Genomic DNA, 18,976 nt, shown 5'->3' with positions numbered 1-18,976 from the left:
CATGTCTCACTGACCAGACGTTAAGAAAGATCAGCGATAACAGCTTTATTTGCGGCTTAGAGATGGGGTCGGCGGCGAGGGCGGGTGTTGGGGTGGTAGGGTCCATTCTCCGAGAGACGAGAGGATGCGGAGGGTGTCACTGGGGCTGATCCCTCGGAGGAGCCGCGCTCAGGCAGTCAGATTTTGCCAGCGAAAGTCCCGTTCTTGATCTGCTCGGTCCAGCGCTGCACCTGGGAGAGTGGTGGACGAGAGGGAAGGAGGTGGGGAGCGGGCGCTGGCTCAGCTCACCCGGGCCATCCACCCTCGTCCGGCTCGTCGGTGCGGCGCCCCCCTGTCCTCTCACCCAGCTCATGGGGCACAGCGAGTGGTACACGCGGAAGTAATACTCGCAGGGCTGTGTGCTCTTCCCGCGGCGGTTCATGTTCTTGACGCAGCGGTGGTAGTCTGCCGGGTGGGGCGGGGCGGGCAGGTGGACGGGGGCGGAGCAGGCAGGTGGCACCCACGCCCTGCGCCTCCCGGCCCGGCACCATCTACCTCTCCCCAGCCCCCTCCTAGCCACGCCCCTCCAGAAAGCCGCGGAGACTGCCTCCTCCCGGTAAAGCCCTGCCTATCCCCCCTCTCACCCAGCCCTTCCAGGACTCGTTCACTTGCCTTCAGAATAGGCCCTGCCCCTTCCAAGACCCGGCGGTCCCACCCTAACCTGCAGGGCCCCTCTCGTCCCTCTACTAGCCAGGCCCTGCCTATCCCCCCTCACCTCGCCCCTCCACGACTGGGACCCGCCCCTCCCAGACAAGGCCGGCTGACTCCGCTCCCCCCTCACCCTGCCCTTCCACGGATCGATCCCGCCCCTTTTAGACAAGGTCCCGCCCCTAGGGGTAGGCCACGCCCCTTTCGGCCGAGGCTCGCTCCACTCCCCACCCCAACGGTCTCCGTCCTCACGTCGGGGTCCTGGACCCTCTCCCCGTCCTCAGGTGGGGCGCGCCCCTTCCTAACTCCCATCGTCTCTCACCCCCTCCGCCTAACTTGGCCCACAAGGTCTTACCCAGGAAGTTCTGGTAGCAGTTGCGGGTCTGGTTCTGGTTGGGGAAGCGTGGGTCGAAGGGTGGCGTCGGCCATCTCCCCATGGAGGGCACCTGGCAATCAACATCCAACATCCGCGAGGCTGGCAGCTCCTGCTTGGAGGGAGAGGGCTCTGTGGTTTCTCGGGGGCGCCCCTCGCTCCGACCGGCACCCGGATTCTGACCATCACCCCGAAATCCAGTCCCGGTTTCCACCCATCCTGCCCTCACCAGGCTGATGTCAGCGGGTCACTGGGTCAGCTGAGTTTGTGGCTCCGTCCGGGGTGCCCCTCGTTTCTGAGTCTCAAGGGTCCCAGCCCAGGAAAAACGACCCCTCTGCCGGATTGGCTGGGACCCCCGGGACCCCAGCCAATGGGAGCCGCTGCGCTGCAGGGAACGTCTTGAGACAGGGGCCGGGTCGGTGTGGACCACCCAGGTCCCACCTCCAGCCCAACGCCCTTCTTGGGGCTGGTGCACACACTCACACACACACACAGGCATCCAGGCGCCGCTGTTGCCGAGTCTCAGACTCAGGCTTTTAATCTCTGCGAAGGTGGGCCACCCTGCGGGCTCTCGCCCGCCCCGCCCCCCGCCCCCCATATATAAAGGTATAGGTAGTTCTGGTCGCTACCGGAGAGGGAACATGCCCCGCCCGGCCTGTTCAGCACCCTGCTTCTTACAGTAGAGGTGCACAGCACCTGGGGGCCTGTGAGGAAGAGGAAAGAGCCAGGGTGGGGTCTAAGCTCCTGGACTCCAGCGCCAGGTCTAAGGTGGTCCACGGGGTGCAGGGACTACCTGGCCAGCTGGGCTTCTCTGGACACTTGGCAACTGAGGTTGAGTGCCCCGCATCCGGCTACTGAGGCCACTGGGAACTGTGCTTGCTGGAGAAAGAAAGCCGGAGAAGACTTTAGGGGAGCAGCAGGGAGACAGTAATGAGTGCTCAATAAATATATGCTGTCGAGGGGGTCCTGCTCCTGGACCCGGCTGGAATCTGGGTCCCCACCATTGTCCCTCCTAGGCTTCTCTCCTTCCTGCCTCCTTAGCATCAACTCTGGACCTTTCACCCCCACATCCAAATGCACTAATCTCTCTTTCCTGTCAAGAAGCCCTCTCTTGTGCCCCATCCTATACCAGCTTCTTATCCATGTCTCTCCTCCTCTTTCAACAAACTGCTTGGAAACAGCTGGTCTAGTCCTCCTCTCCAATTCCCCTCTTTACATACGTATGTACATATATATGTAGTGAGAAAATACACCACACAAAATTTACCGTTGTAACTAACCATCTTGAAGTGTACAATTCAGTGGCATTAATTACATTCATAGTGTTGTGCAACCACCACCACTGCTAAGTTCCCAGAACATTTTCATCACCCCAAAAGGAAACCCCCTACCCATGAAGCAATCACTTCCCATCCCTCCATCCCTTCCAGCTCCCAGCAACCACCAGTCTGCTTCCTGTCTCTTTGGATTTGCCTCTCCTGGACATTTCATTCAAACAAAATCGTACACTATGTGGCCTTTTGTGTCTCGCTCCTTTCAACTCAGCCTCATGTTTCCAAGAGTCATGGCAAGGTGATCCCTGACTTCCTGTGCTCCCTTAAGCCTGCCCCATTCAGGTCTTGGTCCCCACCCCCTCACCTCCTTACTGACAAATCCAGAGGCCCTGTCTCACCCTGTCTTCCTTCACCTAACCACAGCATTGACGCGGCTGCTCCCATGATGTTCCTCGTACTTTTTTCACTTGATGTTCAGAATGCCCCAGTCTCTCGTTCTTCCACGCTCCCTCTGACTGGTTCCTTGTTCCCTGAACACCTTGGTCTCCGTCTCTGCCTACGCTCACTGGCTGGTGACCTCCAGCCTCATAGCTTGCAGCAGCTGTGCATGTGCCAATGACTCCCTACATCATTCCAGACTCATGTGTTCAGCGGCCTACCCCACATCCTTACCAGACATCTCAGAATCAAGATGTCCAAAACAGAATTCTTAATCTTCTCCCTGATACCTACTGCATGCACAGCCTCCTTGACTGCTGCGCCTTCCCAGTGTCTCAGATCCCAGACCTCGAGATCACCCTCGATGTGACGTCAGCATACCCAGCCCAGGGGCTGATCTTTTGGCTCGACTATCAGAGTATCTCCAGAACCCTACTGCTTCTCAACACCTCCATCCCCGCCCCTCTTGTCCAAGCCACCATCATCTTGTGCCTGGGTCATTGCAGCTGCCTTCCCACCATTCTCCCAGTGTCCAACCTTCCCCAGCTACCTTCTCTAACTTCAGCCAGAGAGAGCCCTTTCTAACATAGATCAGTTCCAGCCGATCTGCTCAAAACCCTCTGGCTCGCTCAGGGTCAAACCTAAAGTACTTAAGATGGCCTGAAGGTCCCATGTGATGCTGCCACGCCCATGACTCCTCTGACTGCAATTCCCACTCCGGGAACTCCTGGGGTCCCTCTTGATCCAACACATCATGCACACTCCTTCCTCAGGGCCTCTGCATTGGCTGTTTCTTCTGAAGGGAACAAATTTCCCCAGATGTCCACTTGGCTTGCTCCCTCCCCTCCTTCAGACCATTACACAAATGACACCAGCTCACTGAGGCCTCCTGGACCACCCAGTCCAATACTGGAACCTGCCTACCCCACTCCCAATCCCCCCTACTCTGCTGTTTACCCAGAGCCCTATCACCTTCTAATGTACAATATAATTAATAAGGATTTTATTCAGAGTTCCCAACTTCAGCGCCGCTGATATTTTGTGTGGAATCACACGTTACTGTGGGGCACCATCCCGTGCATTGTCGGATATTGAACTGCGTCCCTGGGCTCTACCCAAAAGATGCCAGGAGCACCCCCTCCCCAAATTGCTCAGTGCCACATCAGGGTGTAGAATGATGCCTGACACTCACTATACATTGAGCACACGAAGGAAAGTGAAAAAAAAAAAAAAGAGGGAATGACCCTCTGCCCTCATGGATAATGGAGCTGTCAGTACACTTTAGCTGTCACCCCAAATACCTGGGTGAAGGAGCGAAGACGCCCAGTTCCTTCTTTATCTTCTCCACCTTGGAGGCCGCGTCCTTCATACTCTCAATTTCCAAGAGAGTCGGCAAGAGAATCTCCAAGGATGACCCCGCAGTGGCCACAGGACTCTGGTCTGGCGCCCTCGCCAGCTCCTCAGATACCCTCTCAGGCTGCTGGGAGACCCTAGCCGCCGTCTTTGAGATGGGGGCCATGGAGACGGGTGACTCGGGTATCTCCTCCCACCTCATTGCGGGCAGAGGGATGGGAGTCTTGGAGGCAGTATTCATCTTTGGGCTGCTGGTGGCACGCTTGGAGCGGGGGGGCACTTTCAAAGGCCCCCTCGGGTCCCGGGGCACCTCCTTCGCCTCGGCCCCTGGACACATGTCCCCCTCCACCTCTGCTTGCGGACCTGTGTTCCCCTTCACCCAGGCCCCCAACAGTGGCTGTTCCCTGGCGACCGCTGGTGTCTCTTCCAGCAAGGACACCTTGGTGGGGCTGAGGGGCAGCGTGCCCATCGTTGGCATGGCAGACGCCTGGGCAGTGGAGAGCCAGGAGGGTAGACTGACCAGAGCTGGGTTCAAGGGGTGCTCCTTGGAGCCAGCAATGATCATCAGCTTGGCAAGGGCGAGCCCTTCCGCAGAGAAGGGCCTGGCCTGCCCCTGAGGGGCTTCCTCAATGGCCAGCTCCTGGGTCTTGACCCACTTCTTCTGCTGCCCCACTTCCCTGGATCTGAAGCCGGGCATGTCCGCAGAGATTGCCTCCTTCATCGTGTGGACCTTGTCTTCCAACTTGCCCTTGCCCTTCAAGCCATCCACGGAGATCTCCTGGGCTCTGCTGATCAGGACTTCCTCCGACTCCTTCTCGGTGGTAGTGAAGGGCAGTCCCAGGGATGTCTTCTGAGTCCTCATTTCCACCACGTCCGTCTCCTGGGCGCCCATCAACACCACCAGCTCTGGCTTCCCTTCAGGCTTGCTTTTCTCAAGCACATCCCCTCCATGACTTCCCATGGGCAGCATGCCAATGTTGGCAGGCCCCAGTGTCATCCGGTGCTGGGCAGGTGAGGTCAGAGCCTTCTGGGATGGGGTTGGTAGGAATAGAGATTTCCTCTTTGGGGCAGGGGGGGACACAGCCTTCAAGGGAATAGCACGTGCATGTGGGACCTTCCGAGGTGGGGCCGGCACCGCTGGGGCCTTGTGGGGAATAGATCCATGAGGGGCCTTCCGAGGTGGGGCGGGCACGGCTGGGGCTTTGTGGGGAATGGTAGGTCCATGCGGGGCCTTCCGAGATGGGCCAGGTATGGCCGGGGCCTTCTGGGGAGCAGCGGGGTGAGTTGCAGCTTTCCTGGATGGAGCAGGCACAGCTGAGACTTTCTGGGTCTGGTCAAGGATGAATGGAGCCTTGTAAGAGGTGGCAGGGACAGCTGGGGCCTTCTGGGAGGGTGGTGGCCACAGCTTCTGTACAGAGTCTGGAGTCCTGGCTTCCTCATTGTACCTGGGGAAGGAGGGCTTGGGGGCAGAGAGGTGTAAGTCGGTCGGGTGGGTGGTCCTGCAGAGGGAGGAGGTGGACAAGGTGCTGGACTCAGGGTCCATCAGGTCTTCCATGTCCTGCTGCCACAGGTACATATCCAGGTGATCACAGGAGCCCAGCAAGCGCATTTTAGGGCTGTCCACTGAGACACAGCGTGAAGGGGTCTCAATCAAACCTGCCAGGCATGTGGCCACCTCAGAATTAGAGCAACCCTGTAGGTGGATGGAGGGGCAGGGAAGGATGGTCAGTGCCCAAAGAGATGCCCAGACCCAGGACCCAGCCCCCTTCTCCCTCAGACCCAGAGGTCCAGACCCTCAACCCCTCCTCCCTCAGACCCAGCAGTCCAAGCACACCAGCCCCTCCTCCCTCAGATTCAAGTTGGCCCCAGCCCCAGTATATAGCTGCCTTGGAAGGGGACTCCATGTGGTTGGCTGTGTTGGAAATGATGCTGAAGATAGTCCGAATGGTGATGCTGGGCTTCTCTGGGTGGGGAGAAAGCAGTCTGAGCCCTGGACAGAAGGGCTGGAACTTCAGGGGTCCAGGCACAGAGGCAGAGGTAGGGGTGTGCTCACCGGACACTTGGACTTGGGCCTGCGGTCTGTCAAGGCAGAGGTCCATTTGGGGCCTGTAGGGGTGATTTGGTGTGACTTTGGCAGCATCTGAGCTGGGCCGGGAGAGGCCCCCACCCCTCTCCCCACGCCCGCACAGTGACAAGATTCAAGCCTACTTCTTTTCTGTGGATTTCTTTCTTGTGGTAGAATGGTCCAACTGCGACCAGACAAGAGGCATGGAGTCACCCACTGCCTGAGACTTGAATTTGCGCTTGAGGGTCTGGCAGAGAGAGGCAGGTGGGAGAGAGGGCAGTCAGGAGGCGCAGCGCCTAGGCCCCCCACCCCACCAGGCCGGCCGGGGCCTGCTCACCTTGGCCTTCTTCTGTCTCTGAGTTGTCAGCGTCTTGTAAGGAAAGGTGGGCTGGACACTCGTGACTGGAAAGAGACGGGGAGACTTCACATCAAGGACCTCAACAGGGATGACCCGGAGAGAGGCCCAGAGGAGGCTCCTGAGTGCTCAGCCAGGGAGAGGGGGCAAGAGCTGGACTGCAGAAGCTCTGTCCATGCCTGGTGGGGGTGGGGCTAAGGCTCAGGGGAGGGCCTGATGGACACCCAAACCTGCTCACCTGATCTTCTGTGGTGGGACTGTTTCTGTGGACAGAGAAGGGGGCAGTCAGGAGGGGCGAGATCTTCTGATTCCCACATCTCCGTTATCTACCCAGCCCGGGACTCCAGACCCCCAGCCTCTCCTCCCTCAGACCCACGGGTCCTGCCCCCTTGGCCCCATTCCTGGCGATCCTGGACTTTGGGCTTTTGGTCCTGGCTCCCTCTGGAATCTAGAGCTATGAACTGCCCCGAGGGGTCTGTGGGGTCAGGGCCCCACCTGGAGGCGCCAGGTGGAGGCAGGAGGTGCCATGTTGGCCAGGTCCATGGGGGGCACATGCAGGGTCCTGGGGGCCCAGAAGGTGGCGGGCTGCTGGAGCAGGTTGATGAGGTGGATCCAGCGGTCGAACAGAAAGCCAACCTCATTGTCAGGGGCATCCAGCTCAAGGTAGTAGTAGCGGCCTGTGACCAGGCGCAGCTTCAGGCGCCAGGCAGTCAGGTCGTGGACGTAGAGGTGGACCAGGTCCAGCGGGATCATCCTGGCAGAGGCAGGAGATGGAGGCGGTAGAGCAGGAGATGGGGGCAAGGTGGCAGGGGATGGGGAGATGGAGGCACCTGGTGAGGACGAGGTTGGAGCATTCCCTGCCCTCTGGTGGCTGGGCCATCAGCAGGATGTCTGGCAACACCAGGCCTGGCAGGGAGGCAGCCACACCCATGGTCACTCGGTTAGTTCTGTGGTGCACGAACACGGGGGCCCCTCGGCTGGTCACCTGGGGGTCCAGGGAGAGGGGCTGGGACCGCTCCTTTATGCTCCTCTGGTACCCCCACACCGAACCCCCCACCACAGAGCCCCCCCAGCTGCCTCGTGCCCACCCAGGCCCACATTCCCCAGCCCAGAGGGTCTTGCTGCCCTCCTGCCCCTCTCTGCCCCCCGGGCGCAGGGAGCCGGGGACCTGGACAAAGTTACTCTCAAACATGGGCAGCGGGCGGAGGGGCAAGTATTCGCCCTTCTGAAGGGTCTTCTGCAGCTCGCCCAGAGTGGGGACCCACTTCAGGGGGCCCTGGAGTGGCTCCAAACACCTGATGTTCCGGAGCCGGTTCATGGCGGCTGCAAAAAGGGTGGGTCACCCGGGGCCAGAGTAAGGGACCTGACATCCTGGTCCATGACCCCCCGGCCCCCCATCTCCCAGGCCCCAGCCCTGTGGGCTTCATGGGTACCGGGAACTCAGCGGTTCCAGAGGATGGAGCTTCCCCAGGGCTTGGACATGGCCCTGCAGGGGTGGTCAGCCCTGGACTGGGGGAGGAGCCCTCGGTGTTGGGGCTTTGTGACCTCATTGGTCAGATTCTTCCTGGGAACTCTCCTGGGGCCATGGGCTCCCTTCTCCTGCAGGAATGTATCCTGGAGTCTTGGGGCTGGGGTGGATGAATCAGAAGCCCCTACTCCAGACCCAAATTAATGGCAACCCAGGGCCCTGGGAGGGTCCATCAGGGATATTGTAAATGGATAATTAAACAAAAGGATTTTGTGTCTTAAGAGAGGAGAACTGAATTACAGTTTCAACTTGCCACTGACCCTTCTCTAGACCCTGGCTAAGGCCCATACCCCCACAGGGCCTCAGTTTTCCTGTATCTAACTTGTCTGTGTCTGCGGCTCTACATTGGTTATAAAGAAAGGGACATGAGTTTGGAATGAAGCAGACCTCTGGCAGAATCAAATTCTGTCTCTCCCTAGCTCTGTGTGACCGTAAACAACACACATTTCTCCAGGAGCCTCAGTTTCCCTCATCTGTAAAATATGGGGTATTGGAGGATACAGGGGGTCCTGTAAGTACTTAGAGCATGGCCCAGAGCAGGTGTTCAATGAATGGTCACTCTTGTCCCCTTCTGAGGGCTTTTGGGGTGGAGGAGGGGGGCTGATATTCTGTCATTCTAAATATAGTGTTTATTATTTTTTAAAATGTGTCATGCAAAATACATGGTCATTGTAAAAATTCTGGAAAATACAGAGAAGCACAAATAATGAAAGTCACCCACCATCCCACCCCCATCTTCTACCCTGAAGTGGCCGTTGTCAACGTTTTGGTGTATTTCCTTCTAGGATTTTTAAATGGCCTATAAAAGGGGGATCACACAGTGGTTAGCAGCTGGCTCCTTCTGTTCTAAAGTGGCCTCTGTAGCATCCCTCTTCGTGGCTGGTGTATTCTATCACACGGATGCCCTGTCATGTATATAACCATCCCGCACTGTTGGACATGTAGGTTGTTTCCAGTTCGCTGCTGTGAACACTGCCAAAATGAACAAATTTGAGCTTGCAGTTTTGCCCTGTACTAGTACTGTTGGTCACGGGGAACCTTCTGGAACCTCCATTAAATATTTATTGAGTGCCTAAGAAGTGCTGGCTACCAGGTGAGGCTCAGTCCCTGCCCCTCAGAGCTCATCCTCTCTGGGGGACTGACAGTACCCCCTCTGCTGCCCTGCCCACTCAGGGCCCCCCAGGGACCCCAGCATCCAGCCCCTGGCCCCCAGAGAAATCATCTCTAAGTGGATGTGTATGACAAATTTAATTCCCCCTTCTTCATCTCATAAAGGTTTCTCACATTTTTGTACAAAAACCCAGGCCTCCTTTCCCCCTCCCTCCCCACCCCAACACAAAAAGTAATTGCTTAATAAATAATACATGCTCCTGCCCAGGCCCAGAGGGGTGGGTCTCATGGAGACACTGTGGCCAGACTCCTTAGAGATCCAAAATCCAGGACCCCAGTTCCCTCCTCTTCAGAGACCCCCGAGTCCACCTGCCTCCCACCCACCCCCTTAAATAAATAAGTATAAATAAGGCACAGATCCACCCCACTCCCACCCAGGTCTCCTGGATGGATCATCTCTGACTACAGGGAGACAGTGGGGTGGGGGGTCCTCTGGCTGCAATGCCCCCAGTCCCAAAATAAATAAATAAATAAGATCTGGCTTTGAAGGATGCTGGTGGCTCTGGGTGGAGGGTCACAGCCGAGTTTTCAGCAGCAGCAAGCCCCGGACAGCCCAGTCGAGGGTCAGGTGCAGGCCCCCAAGGATGGCATGGGCCGCCCGGATGCCTCCCCAGGCTGAGGACGGTGGGGCCAAGGGAGGTGCCGGTGGGTCTGGGGGCACCTGGGGCAGGGCCAGGCGGGACATCTGTTGGGAGAGGACGGAGGGTTAGCAACAGTCTGGGGTGCAGCGAGGGTTGGGGAAGGGGGTGGTTGGGGCCTATACTGAATCAAGTAGGGGGGTGTTCAGGTTGCATATTTCCACAGCATCTCTGGCCTGTGAGGTGGGGTGTCATCTGGGTAGGGAGTTCTTCAGGATGTTGAATTCAGCAAATTGAGGCTGGGGTGAAAAGGTGGTGGTCTTAAGGCTGGGATTCCAGGGCCATGTTCATGGGGCTTGGGGTGAGGTCTGTAGAGTAAGGGCTAGGATCCTGGAGCTAGGTGAGGGCTGAGGGTTGAAGTCTGTGGTCAGGCCCAGGATCTCAGGGCTGAGGTCTTAGATGTGGGGTCTCTAGGCTTAAGCTCAGGGACTTGTGGGTGAGAGCCGGTCTCTCAGGTCTGGAGCCTCAGAGCTGAGAGTTGGAATTTGAGTTCTAGGGCCTTTGGGGTCAGGTCCAGCAACTGCAGTCTGAAGTCTTACAATCTCAGCGTCTTGGTTCTGGGGCTTTGAAAGTCAGCATCTTGGAGTCTTAAGGACTTACAACCTAGATCTGAGGTCTTGGGGATTCAGGGCTCAGGGTCTGGGGTCTTCCAGTTTGAGATCTCAGGGTCTAGGTCCTTGAGGTCTGGGGTTTGCAGAGTTAGGGTCTCTAGGCTGGCTTTGAGATGGGGTCCATCATCTTAGGGTCTAGAGCCTTGAAGTGTCAGGATCTCAGGGTCAGGAGGTGAGGGGTCTTAAGGTCTGGAGGTTCAGAGTGTCCAAGTCTCAGGGTCTAGAATCCTCTTGTCTTTGGGCCAGTGTCTCCAAGTCTTGGGGTCAGGGTTTGGACTCTCAAATCTTAGGGTTTTAGGGTAGGAGTTTTGGAATCACGAGATCATGGGGTTTCTGAGTCTCACGTGAAAATTTAGAGTTTCAGGGCAGGATTTTGGAGTTCAGTGCCTCAGGGACAGAGTGAGGATCTCAGAGCAGGTCTGGGATCTGGAGTCTTGGGGTCTTGGGTCTCAGGGCCAGGTCATCATACCAGGAGCTGCAGCCGGCGCAGCAGCCTGTCCAGCCGGGCCTGCAGAGCACCCAGTTCGGGCTCCAGGGTCCGCAGGGAAGGGCCTCCTGCCTTGCGCAGCCACTGCACGTGCCTCAAGTAGGAGAACAGGTCTGCCCGCAGCCGTGTCAGCACTCCTGGGAGCTGGGGGACATGCGGGGGCGTCAAGGAGCACTTGGCAATGCCCACTCCGGTCCCCAATTTCCTGCACCCCCTTCACTGCCCAGCTCCCACCTTTGCCCCATCCCTCTCCCCTGCACTTACCTGCAGGGCTCCCAGCGCCCCTGCACTCATGGCCAAGGTGGGGAGGGAATCCAGGTTGTGGTCTCCGTCAGCTGGAAATTTGTCTCTCTGGGGGGAAAGAAGCCATGAGAGGGACCTCGCTCAGCTCCAGGAGTCCCTCCATCCTCCACCACAGGCCACACACACACACACACACATGCGCTCACACCCCGGCTCTGCCACCAGCAGGGTAGCCTAGAAGCCCTCCTGACTCTGGGTCTTGGCCCCAGCGCGTCCCCTCCAGTCTCTCCTACCAGCTGTGTGGCCAGCTGCCGGGTGTCCGCCAGGAGAGAGCGCGTCAGGAGGACGGCGCTGTCCAGCTCAGCCCGAGGGTCTGGGGAGGCCCGCGGGGGGCCAGGAGGTGGCCCTGGGGCAGTAGCTCTATCTGGCCACAGGCTCAGTGCGACCAGGACCAGGCAGCAAACACCTGGGGGCAGGAGAAGAAAGAAGGCTCAAGCCGGACTGGTGGGTCTGAGGGAGGAGGGGCTGGGGTGGGGGTCCTGAGTCCCAGGGAGGAGCGCCCAGGGCACTTCGCAGGGCCTGGGCGGGTTTCCCTCTCTCTCTCCGGCTCTGGCTGCCCCGCCCGTCGGAGCAGACGCGGCCCTGGGCGGGTAGACGGGCCGGGCGTCTCCCGTCCGCCCCCGGACGCCGGAATCTGGGCCCCGGGGCGGGGCAAGAGGGGGGAGACACAGGCCAGAACCTGCCCCCTCCCCGGGCTCAGGAGCCCGAGCCGGACTGAGAGCACGCGAAGGAGACCGGGACAGAGGCCTGGAGGCCCTGACCCCTCCCCGGGACACCCCCGCATAGGCCCGCCAGAGTGGACCGCGGAAGGCCGGGCCGCAGTGCCGGGGATGCCCCGCAGCACACCTGGGCGGAGAGAGGGAGAGACGCGGGCGCGCCGGGCACGCGGCGGGGAGAGAGGGACCCGGCGGCGCTCAGCGCGGGGGCTCCGGCCGGCTCCCTCCGCGGCCACCCATCCCCCAGCTGCCCCGCCCACCCCGCCCGCCAGCCAATCAGCGCCCCCCGGGCCGCCCCGCTCCCGCAGCACACCCCCAGCCCGCCCCCTGAGCCCTCCCAGGCCGCTGTCTGTCGGTCTGTCCGCATCTGTCTGGCTCTCTGGTTTCTGTCTGCACCCCTGTCGCTCCCTCTCTCTCCGCCCCTGGGGTCGGTGTTCCAGGCTTGCTCTCACCTCCTTGGGCTCTCTGCCTCAGTTTCCTTCCTGGAACCTGTCTGTCGGAGTCCCTGGGTGTCTGCGCCCCTCGGTCCCCGCTGACTCCCCGGGATTCCCAGGGCTTTGGGGATCACCCCCTGGCATTTGTATCCCTGTCTCTCCCTCCGAGTCTCCATTTCTTTCTTCCTGGTGCTGCGCTGAAGGTGTCTCGGCGTCTCTGATCCGTCCTTTCATATGTCCCTCTGCCAGTCCCTTCTCTAGGCCTCCTGCTTTCTTTGAATCGTCTTCCCTCTCCGTCCCTGCGTCCCCATCGCTCTCCTCTGTCTCTCTGTCCGATTCCGCTGTGTCTGTCTGCTCTCCACCCTTCCCGCCGACGGTCCCTCCCTCCTCCCTCCCTGTCCCCCCTCTCCAGGAACTTGAACCAACTTACTGTTCATGTCCCCACAGGGCAGGGGTTCCCCAGGGCAGGGGGCAGGGAGCTGGGGGCCTTTAACCCTTCCCTGTCCGCTGCCGTGGGAGCCCTGGGGGTCAGCTGGGCCTCGGCCTGGGGAGGGGAGGCATGTGCGTGTGAGCAGAGAGGGCCGCGGCAGTGAGGGAGTGTGTACGCCTGGGGGGTTATATAGGGGGCCGGGGCGGGCGGGCGGGGGGCAGGCGGCAGGGGAGGGCGGCCTGACACATCCTGACTCACCCTCCCTGCCTGCCTTTTCCATTCAGACGGAGCCGGCTGCCTCGCAGGGCTCACGCCGCCGCGCTCGGAGGAGGGCACGGAAGGAAAAGTTGGAAAAGTTGAAAAGGGAAAGGGGGGGTGGTCGGAGAGGGGCTGGTGAGGTCATTGGCGTCCCCTCCCTCCACCTCCTCGGCCGGCCGCCGCCAGGGCAGACACACTCAGCTCAAGAACTGGGGCCTGGCTGCAGGCGGGGGTCCGACTGGACCGGGACAGACAGAGAGATGTGGCAGCAGGGAGAGATGGGGACGGGGCCACAAGATGCAGGCCTGGGGAGATGGAGGTGTGAGAGGAAGAGATTCCCAGGGGCAGAGAGAGAGATGGAGAGACTGAGACCCAGACAAGAAGGGAGAGATACACAGAGAGATGGGGACACGGGACAGAGATGGGGAGTCTGAGATGCAGAGATAGAGATACATGGAGAGATAGAGACGGCCAAGGAGGTATGCCGCAGGAGCAGAGGAAACCAGGAGACAGAGGAGAGGTCCTGGGAGTCAGAGATAGCAAGCAAGATGAAGACAGCAGGAGAGATTTGCAGAGACCCAGAGAGACCCCCAAAAGAAAAGAGATGGAGACAGGGCGTGTCAGAAGGAGGAGAGGCAGGCAGCAGAAAAGGGAGACACGAGGCAGGGTGGCAGAGATGGAGAGGCCCCAGGAGGCAAAGATGCCCAGAGGGATGGAGATGCTGACACGAGGAGGAGTCAGCAGTGGGGACTGACTGAGGGGGAGCCTTTCTCCAAGAGACAGGCTGGGACATGGTGAAAGGGAGCCAGAGGCAGAGACAGGGACCAAGAGACAGAAGTTGTGGAGACCTAGTATAGGTAGGACCTCGGGCACATGGCTTCACCTCTCTGTGCCTCAGTTTCTCCATCTGTGAAATGGGGACACCTCGGGCACCTCCCCCTTCCCAAACACCTGGGTGAGGACAGAGTGAGTTCAGACCACACAGTCAGCTCTCAGTAACTGTGAACCATAGCTATTCTTGTGGTTGATGTTTATTAACACACCCAGGGAGACAGAGAAAAAGATGCAGGCTCTGGGAGAGATGGAGATGGTGCGAGCCAGACAGTGAGGATGAGGAGACCTGGACAGGCAGCTCAGAGGGGAGCTGGAGACCAGGGCAGGGCAGGGAGAACACCAGGCCGAGAGGTGGAGATGCAGAGAGGGTTTGGAGCAGGAGATGCAGATTCGGGAGGACAGCGATGCCAACACAGGCACACAAGAGGAGCACAGGATATATGGAGCACAGCTGGCCTAGGGGATTCACAGCAGCCAGTGAGAGACCAAGACAGGGACCCAAGTCCGCAGGAGTCCCCCTCAACCCCAGGAGAAAGGTGGCAGAGAAGGATGGAGCGGACTGAGAAGACAAAAGGTGAAAAGGACTTCCAAAAGTCTCCCCTCCTGGCCCCTGAGACTGTGCTGAGCGGGAAGGGGGCTCTGGGGATGAATGGCGGCTGGAGTCATCCCCCTCCCCTCCCCCACCACTGGGGGGACGACTGCTCAGGTCCCCGGGGAGGTGAGGTCACAGCCCCCCCATGGTGGGACATGACCTCATCGACTCAGGTAAGAGCTTGCTCTGCCTCTCTCAGTCTGTCATGGCCACCCCTTCCAGGGCCCCCCAGGGGCCCTCCCCAGCCCTGGCTCATGCTGGGACCCAGGCCTCTGACCACTGGTTCTCCGCCCCTCAGGGGGCCTGTTTCCGGCTGAGTCAGCGTGGGGGGCCCAAGGCTGCGTCAGTGAGGGGAGAACTGACGTAGCCCCCCCCCAGACCGGCGGGGCCAGCCAAGGTGACTCAGGCCACCAGCCTGGGGGACGGACTGGCCTGAGGGGATGGGGGACTGGGCCAGGGGCCAGCATGAGAGCAACAATAGAGATCTGGTGATGGCAGCCCCTTCCACCTACAGGGAACCAGGGGTGCCAACCCCAATCCCACTGCTCCAACCCAGGATTTCAAGACCCCAGATCCTCCTCCCTCAGAACCAGGATTTCAAGACCCCAGATCCTCCTCCCTCAGACTCAGGAGTCCAGACCCCCAGCCCCTCCTCCCTCAGACTCAGGTGTCAAGTGTCTAGTCCCTAAACTCTAGTTTCTAGAAAGGTGGAGAAACCTTGTGGCCATTCTGCAACTTGGGGAGCACTTGGCTGGGGAGGGTCAGGCGTTTGGGCCTGGGTTAGTGTGCTCTGCCTAGTGCCAGCCCCCTCGTCCTGCCTCAGCCCTCCCCCAGTGTGGCTGCCAGAGGCCGAGGGAGATGCTGTGGGTACGGGGCAGGAGGGTGGGGGATTGCTCTGGATTCCTAGGTCTTCCCCAGGGGTGGGCACACTTGGGCTACTTCTGTGGAAAAGACAGCTAGAAGGAGAGACGGAGACATGGGTGCCGAGGTGGAGAGGCAGGGTAGGGGACTCACAATGACAGAAGATGATAGTGACAAACAGAGACACAAGAGCACAGAGACCAGAGGTAGAAGACAGTGATGCAAAACAAGTTGGGACCCACAGAGACACAAAGAGACAAGCTCAGAGGCAAGGACTGGGGGAGACATGGAGCCTAGGGTCTGAGGAATGGCCACAGACGTGGGGGAGATGCCACTAGGATATGACGGGGGACCCCAGGAGGTCCTTGCTCATGTGCTGGCCCTCGGGTGAGGTGGAGCTGGCTGGTGTGAGGTCAGCAGGTCCGAGGCTGTGTGTGTCCGTCTGTCTGTCCCTGGGGGGTCCTGTCTGGCCACTGGGGGGTGACGGGGCAGGCGGGCCGCAGAGGCAGACCAAACCTGTCATTAGCGGTGAGGGCCGTGACGGCGGCCCCCCTAGTCCCAAGCCGCGGTCCAGGGCCTGGCGGCCCCGCCCCCCACCCCCTCCTTGATCCCTGAGGAATCCCGGGAATTGGGAAGTGGGTCCAGATGATGTTGACACAGGAAACGGTCAGCAGCTGCCCGGCCTCAGCCCCACAACCCCTCTGACCCCCACCCCCGGCCCCCTGCCGAGCCCCCTCTGACCTGTGTCATCTCTGACGAAGGCAGCCCAGGGCCCACTCAGCACCCACCAGGATGTTTACAGGAGATGGGCAGGACAGGAGTCAGCCTCACAGGGCTTCCTGAGAAATGGGGTCTGGACTCCTGGACAGCTGCCCTCAGACCAGGAGTCTGAGCCCTCTGTCCTCCTCCTCCCTCAGACCCAGGGGTCCAGGCCCCCAGCCCCTCCTCCCTCAGACCCAGGGGTCCAGACCCTCAGCCCCCTCCTCCCTCAGACCCAGGAGTCTGAGCCCCTGCGCCTTCCTGCCTCAGACCTGGGAGTCCTTACCACCAGAAACCCCCTTCTCTCGAATCCAGGTATCCAGACCCCTAGCTCCCCTTTCTCTCAGACTCAGGATCTGGACACAAAGACACACTGCCCAGGGGAACTGAGCCCCTTCCCCACTCTCTGAAAAGTTGAGTCGGGTTCAGGGGAGAACCAGGGTTCATGTCTCCAACCCAGTCCCCAAATTGACCTCCTACCCCACCACTGCGAGGGACCAAACCAGGAGCTTGGGGACCTCCACTTGGATCTGTTTCCCTGTTTGCAGGTGAGGAAAGTGAGACTGAACTAGGAGAAGGGGCTCTGGGCCCATGAGTCACTCTCCCCTGGCACTCAGATCGCTCAGATCTCGGTATGGCCCAGCCCTCCATTACATATTCCCCATGGGGAGGGCTGGATGCCTTTGGGACCAAGGGACCCCTGGGCATGTGCTCTGGCCCATGGCATGACCCCCATTTTCTCATCGCCCTCCTAGGTCTTCTGGTTGCTAGGGGGCCTCCCTAACAATGGGGCTCAGTGAGGCCTTCTGAGCCCCAGGGCCCCTGCCCCTGGTTGCTAGGGAAAGCCCCCTAGCAACCAGATCTCAGGAGCCTTTGGGCTACCTAGAGCTGCCTCGCAGGCATCAGGTTACTAAGCAGAGGTATTCCCTGGCAAAAAGGTCTCCGGGTGCCCACCCCTTGGAGTCCTCCGATTGCAAGGAGGAGACAGACGCCTTAGACTGCTACTTGCTTTCTGCCCAGGGTGCTAAGGCGGCTCTTCTAATGCCTGGGCCCCACCTCCACCACAAGGCCCCCTTCACCTGGTTGCTAATGAAGCAGCTCCCTAGCAACCAGGCATGACCAGGCCAGTGTGACCCCTCTTCCCTCTTCCCCAATGCTAAAGGGGCTCCCTGGCAACAGAACACTGGGGGCCAGGTGGGCGGGGCCAAGCCAGTTGCTGGGGTGATGGCCTTCAAGGTCTCTCCCCACAGAAGCTCCAGGAGTCTGGGGAGGCAACATGGTGGGCTCTGGGATCCCAGCTTTGGGCTTCTTCCTGCTCATGCAGGGCTCAGTAGGTGAGGCAGCTGATGGGAGGGTCAGAGAGTGGAGCAGGGAGCCTCCCCAGCCTCATACAGTCTCCCAACACTGTCCTTTTCTTTCACAGATGGGAATGGAATCCAGGGGTTCTTCTATCCATGGAGTGAGCAGTAGAGGAAATCCTGGGTCCCCAGGGACAGGGAGTCCAGACTAGACTCTTGGGTCTAAAGGGAGAAAGGGCTGGGGGCTGGACCCCTGGGTCTGAGGGAGGAGGGGCTGGGGGGGCTGGACTCCTGGGTCTGAGGAGGGAAAGGCTGGGATGGGGGTCTGGACCCCTGGGTCTGAGGGAGGTGAGGCTGGGGGGCTGGACTCCTGGGTACTACACAGAGTACACCAGTCAGGCAGCCCCAGAGCCTGGTCTTGGGGTCAGGCTCTGTAAGGAAGGTGCCCCTCGTGGTTGGTCCCCAGGCTGTGAGGGAGATGTGTGGGACCGGGAGAGCTGTGGGGGCCAGGCAGCAATTGAGAACCCCAATCTCTGTCTGCGTCTACGATGCTGCTACCGCAATGGGGTCTGCTACCACCAGCGGCCGGACGGTGCGTGCCTGAGAGCCAGGGCTGCTGGGCTGGGGCATGGTGGCTGGGACCCCTGGGCCTCACCCCTCCCTGCTCTGTGCAGAAACCATGCGGAGGAAGCACATGTGGGCGCTGGGCTGGATGTGTGGAGGCCTCCTCTTCCTGATCTCCACTGTCTGCTTGTTCTGGTGAGTGGGGTCAGGGCTCATGGCTCCGGTGACCCCGGGAGGCAGGTGGACAGCATGGCTGAGGGTGTCCCCTCCCCGCCAGGTGGGCCAAGCGACGGGACATGCTGCGGCTTCCAAGATTCCTGAAGGACAGGTGCAACCTGTCCAGGACGGTCTCTCTGTTATCCAAGGACCGGGGGACTCTGAGTGAAAAGAAGACGGCGTCCATCGGCAGCATTCCTGCTTCCCTGCCTGCGGAGGGGGCTCTGGATGTCTCAGGGGGCGAAGGGGAGGGGACAGGAGAAGACGAAGACACCGAAGGTGGGGAGGATGAAGATTAGGGGCACCCTCGGGGGACCTCTCAATACAGATAAAGCACACAGATGTGTGGTCTCTTTTCTGAGAAGCATGAAGCAGGGGGCAGCTCAGACCCGGAGGCAGGGAGTGTGTGTATGTGTGTTTTGGGGGGACCTGCGCTGATGGGGGTGCTCGGTTGATCATGGAGGCTGTGAGCTGAAGGGCGTCTGGAATAACAGGTCCAGGGCTCAGTGGGGAGGAGCCAAGCTGAGGGGCACTTGGGGTGATAAGGGGGTCTCTGAGCTGATTGTGGGGGCCTGGGTTGAGTGTAGGTCCTGGGCTGTGGATATGGGGATCTGGGCTGGGGGATAGGGTGAGTGGTGGTGGCCTGGGATGATGGGCCAGCTTGGTTGAGGGGTGCCTGAACTGGGCTGGGGGTCATGTTCAGCTGTGCCCCTCAGCTCTCCTTCTACCACT

General features: G+C 60.0%; 4 protein-coding genes and 1 long non-coding RNA gene across 9 annotated transcripts; 1 reads left to right on the top strand and 4 right to left on the bottom strand.

The window, feature by feature from the left end:
• Positions 1-30: 30 nt before the first annotated feature.
• Positions 31-1,404, bottom strand: COX6B2 (cytochrome c oxidase subunit 6B2). 2 transcript variants are annotated; one of them, XM_006216277.4, is made up of 4 exons: positions 1,290-1,404; positions 1,043-1,172; positions 344-444; positions 31-230 (listed from the first exon to the last, which is right to left on the bottom strand). In XM_006216277.4, the coding sequence occupies exons 2-4, from the start codon at positions 1,152-1,154 to the stop codon at positions 177-179; spliced, it is 267 nt and encodes an 88-aa protein (XP_006216339.1). In that variant the 5' UTR covers positions 1,155-1,172; positions 1,290-1,404; the 3' UTR covers positions 31-176. The 2 variants fall into 2 exon arrangements, with proteins under 2 accessions (XP_006216339.1, XP_072822626.1); XM_072966525.1 differs by having other exon boundaries at positions 1,043-1,175; positions 1,290-1,374.
• Positions 1,405-1,558: 154 nt separating this feature from the next.
• Positions 1,559-8,087, bottom strand: GARIN5B (golgi associated RAB2 interactor family member 5B). 3 transcript variants are annotated; one of them, XM_072966518.1, is made up of 12 exons: positions 7,979-8,087; positions 7,714-7,868; positions 7,376-7,530; positions 7,041-7,299; positions 6,784-6,808; positions 6,528-6,592; positions 6,334-6,437; positions 6,179-6,231; positions 6,012-6,088; positions 4,074-5,818; positions 1,854-1,939; positions 1,559-1,764 (listed from the first exon to the last, which is right to left on the bottom strand). In XM_072966518.1, the coding sequence occupies exons 2-11, from the start codon at positions 7,861-7,863 to the stop codon at positions 1,912-1,914; spliced, it is 2,661 nt and encodes an 886-aa protein (XP_072822619.1). In that variant the 5' UTR covers positions 7,864-7,868; positions 7,979-8,087; the 3' UTR covers positions 1,559-1,764; positions 1,854-1,911. The 3 variants fall into 3 exon arrangements, with proteins under 3 accessions (XP_072822619.1, XP_072822620.1, XP_072822621.1); XM_072966519.1 differs by lacking the exon at positions 7,979-8,087 and having other exon boundaries at positions 7,728-7,810; XM_072966520.1 differs by lacking the exons at positions 7,376-7,530; positions 7,979-8,087 and having other exon boundaries at positions 7,714-7,740.
• Positions 8,088-9,302: 1,215 nt separating this feature from the next.
• On the bottom strand, positions 9,303-13,017 carry IL11 (interleukin 11). Of its 2 annotated transcripts, none has more exons than XM_006216273.3 (5): positions 12,863-13,017; positions 11,516-11,688; positions 11,244-11,330; positions 10,962-11,123; positions 9,303-9,928 (listed from the first exon to the last, which is right to left on the bottom strand). In XM_006216273.3, the coding sequence occupies exons 1-5, from the start codon at positions 12,867-12,869 to the stop codon at positions 9,758-9,760; spliced, it is 600 nt and encodes a 199-aa protein (XP_006216335.3). In that variant the 5' UTR covers positions 12,870-13,017; the 3' UTR covers positions 9,303-9,757. The 2 variants fall into 2 exon arrangements, with proteins under 2 accessions (XP_006216335.3, XP_072822624.1); XM_072966523.1 differs by lacking the exon at positions 12,863-13,017 and adding an exon at positions 12,127-12,236 and having other exon boundaries at positions 9,428-9,928.
• A 1,116-nt stretch (positions 13,018-14,133) lies between these two features.
• LOC140698027 (uncharacterized) lies at positions 14,134-16,516 on the bottom strand. The gene is made up of 2 exons (XR_012075385.1): positions 16,149-16,516; positions 14,134-15,880 (listed from the first exon to the last, which is right to left on the bottom strand). It is a non-coding gene; the product is annotated as an uncharacterized lncRNA (long non-coding RNA).
• An 854-nt stretch (positions 16,517-17,370) lies between these two features.
• TMEM190 (transmembrane protein 190) lies at positions 17,371-18,584 on the top strand. The gene is made up of 5 exons (XM_006216276.3): positions 17,371-17,500; positions 17,590-17,625; positions 17,931-18,056; positions 18,139-18,223; positions 18,306-18,584. Exons 1-5 carry the CDS (start codon positions 17,443-17,445, stop codon positions 18,541-18,543), a joined length of 543 nt encoding a protein of 180 aa, XP_006216338.1. The 5' UTR covers positions 17,371-17,442; the 3' UTR covers positions 18,544-18,584.
• The last annotated feature ends 392 nt before the right edge of the window (positions 18,585-18,976 follow it).

This window comes from Vicugna pacos, chromosome 9 (genome assembly GCF_048564905.1).
Source record: "Vicugna pacos chromosome 9, VicPac4, whole genome shotgun sequence".
Classification (NCBI taxonomy): domain Eukaryota; kingdom Metazoa; phylum Chordata; class Mammalia; order Artiodactyla; family Camelidae; genus Vicugna; species Vicugna pacos.
Note: the sequence above shows the minus strand (reverse complement) of the source record. Positions and strands in the feature narration are given on the sequence as shown.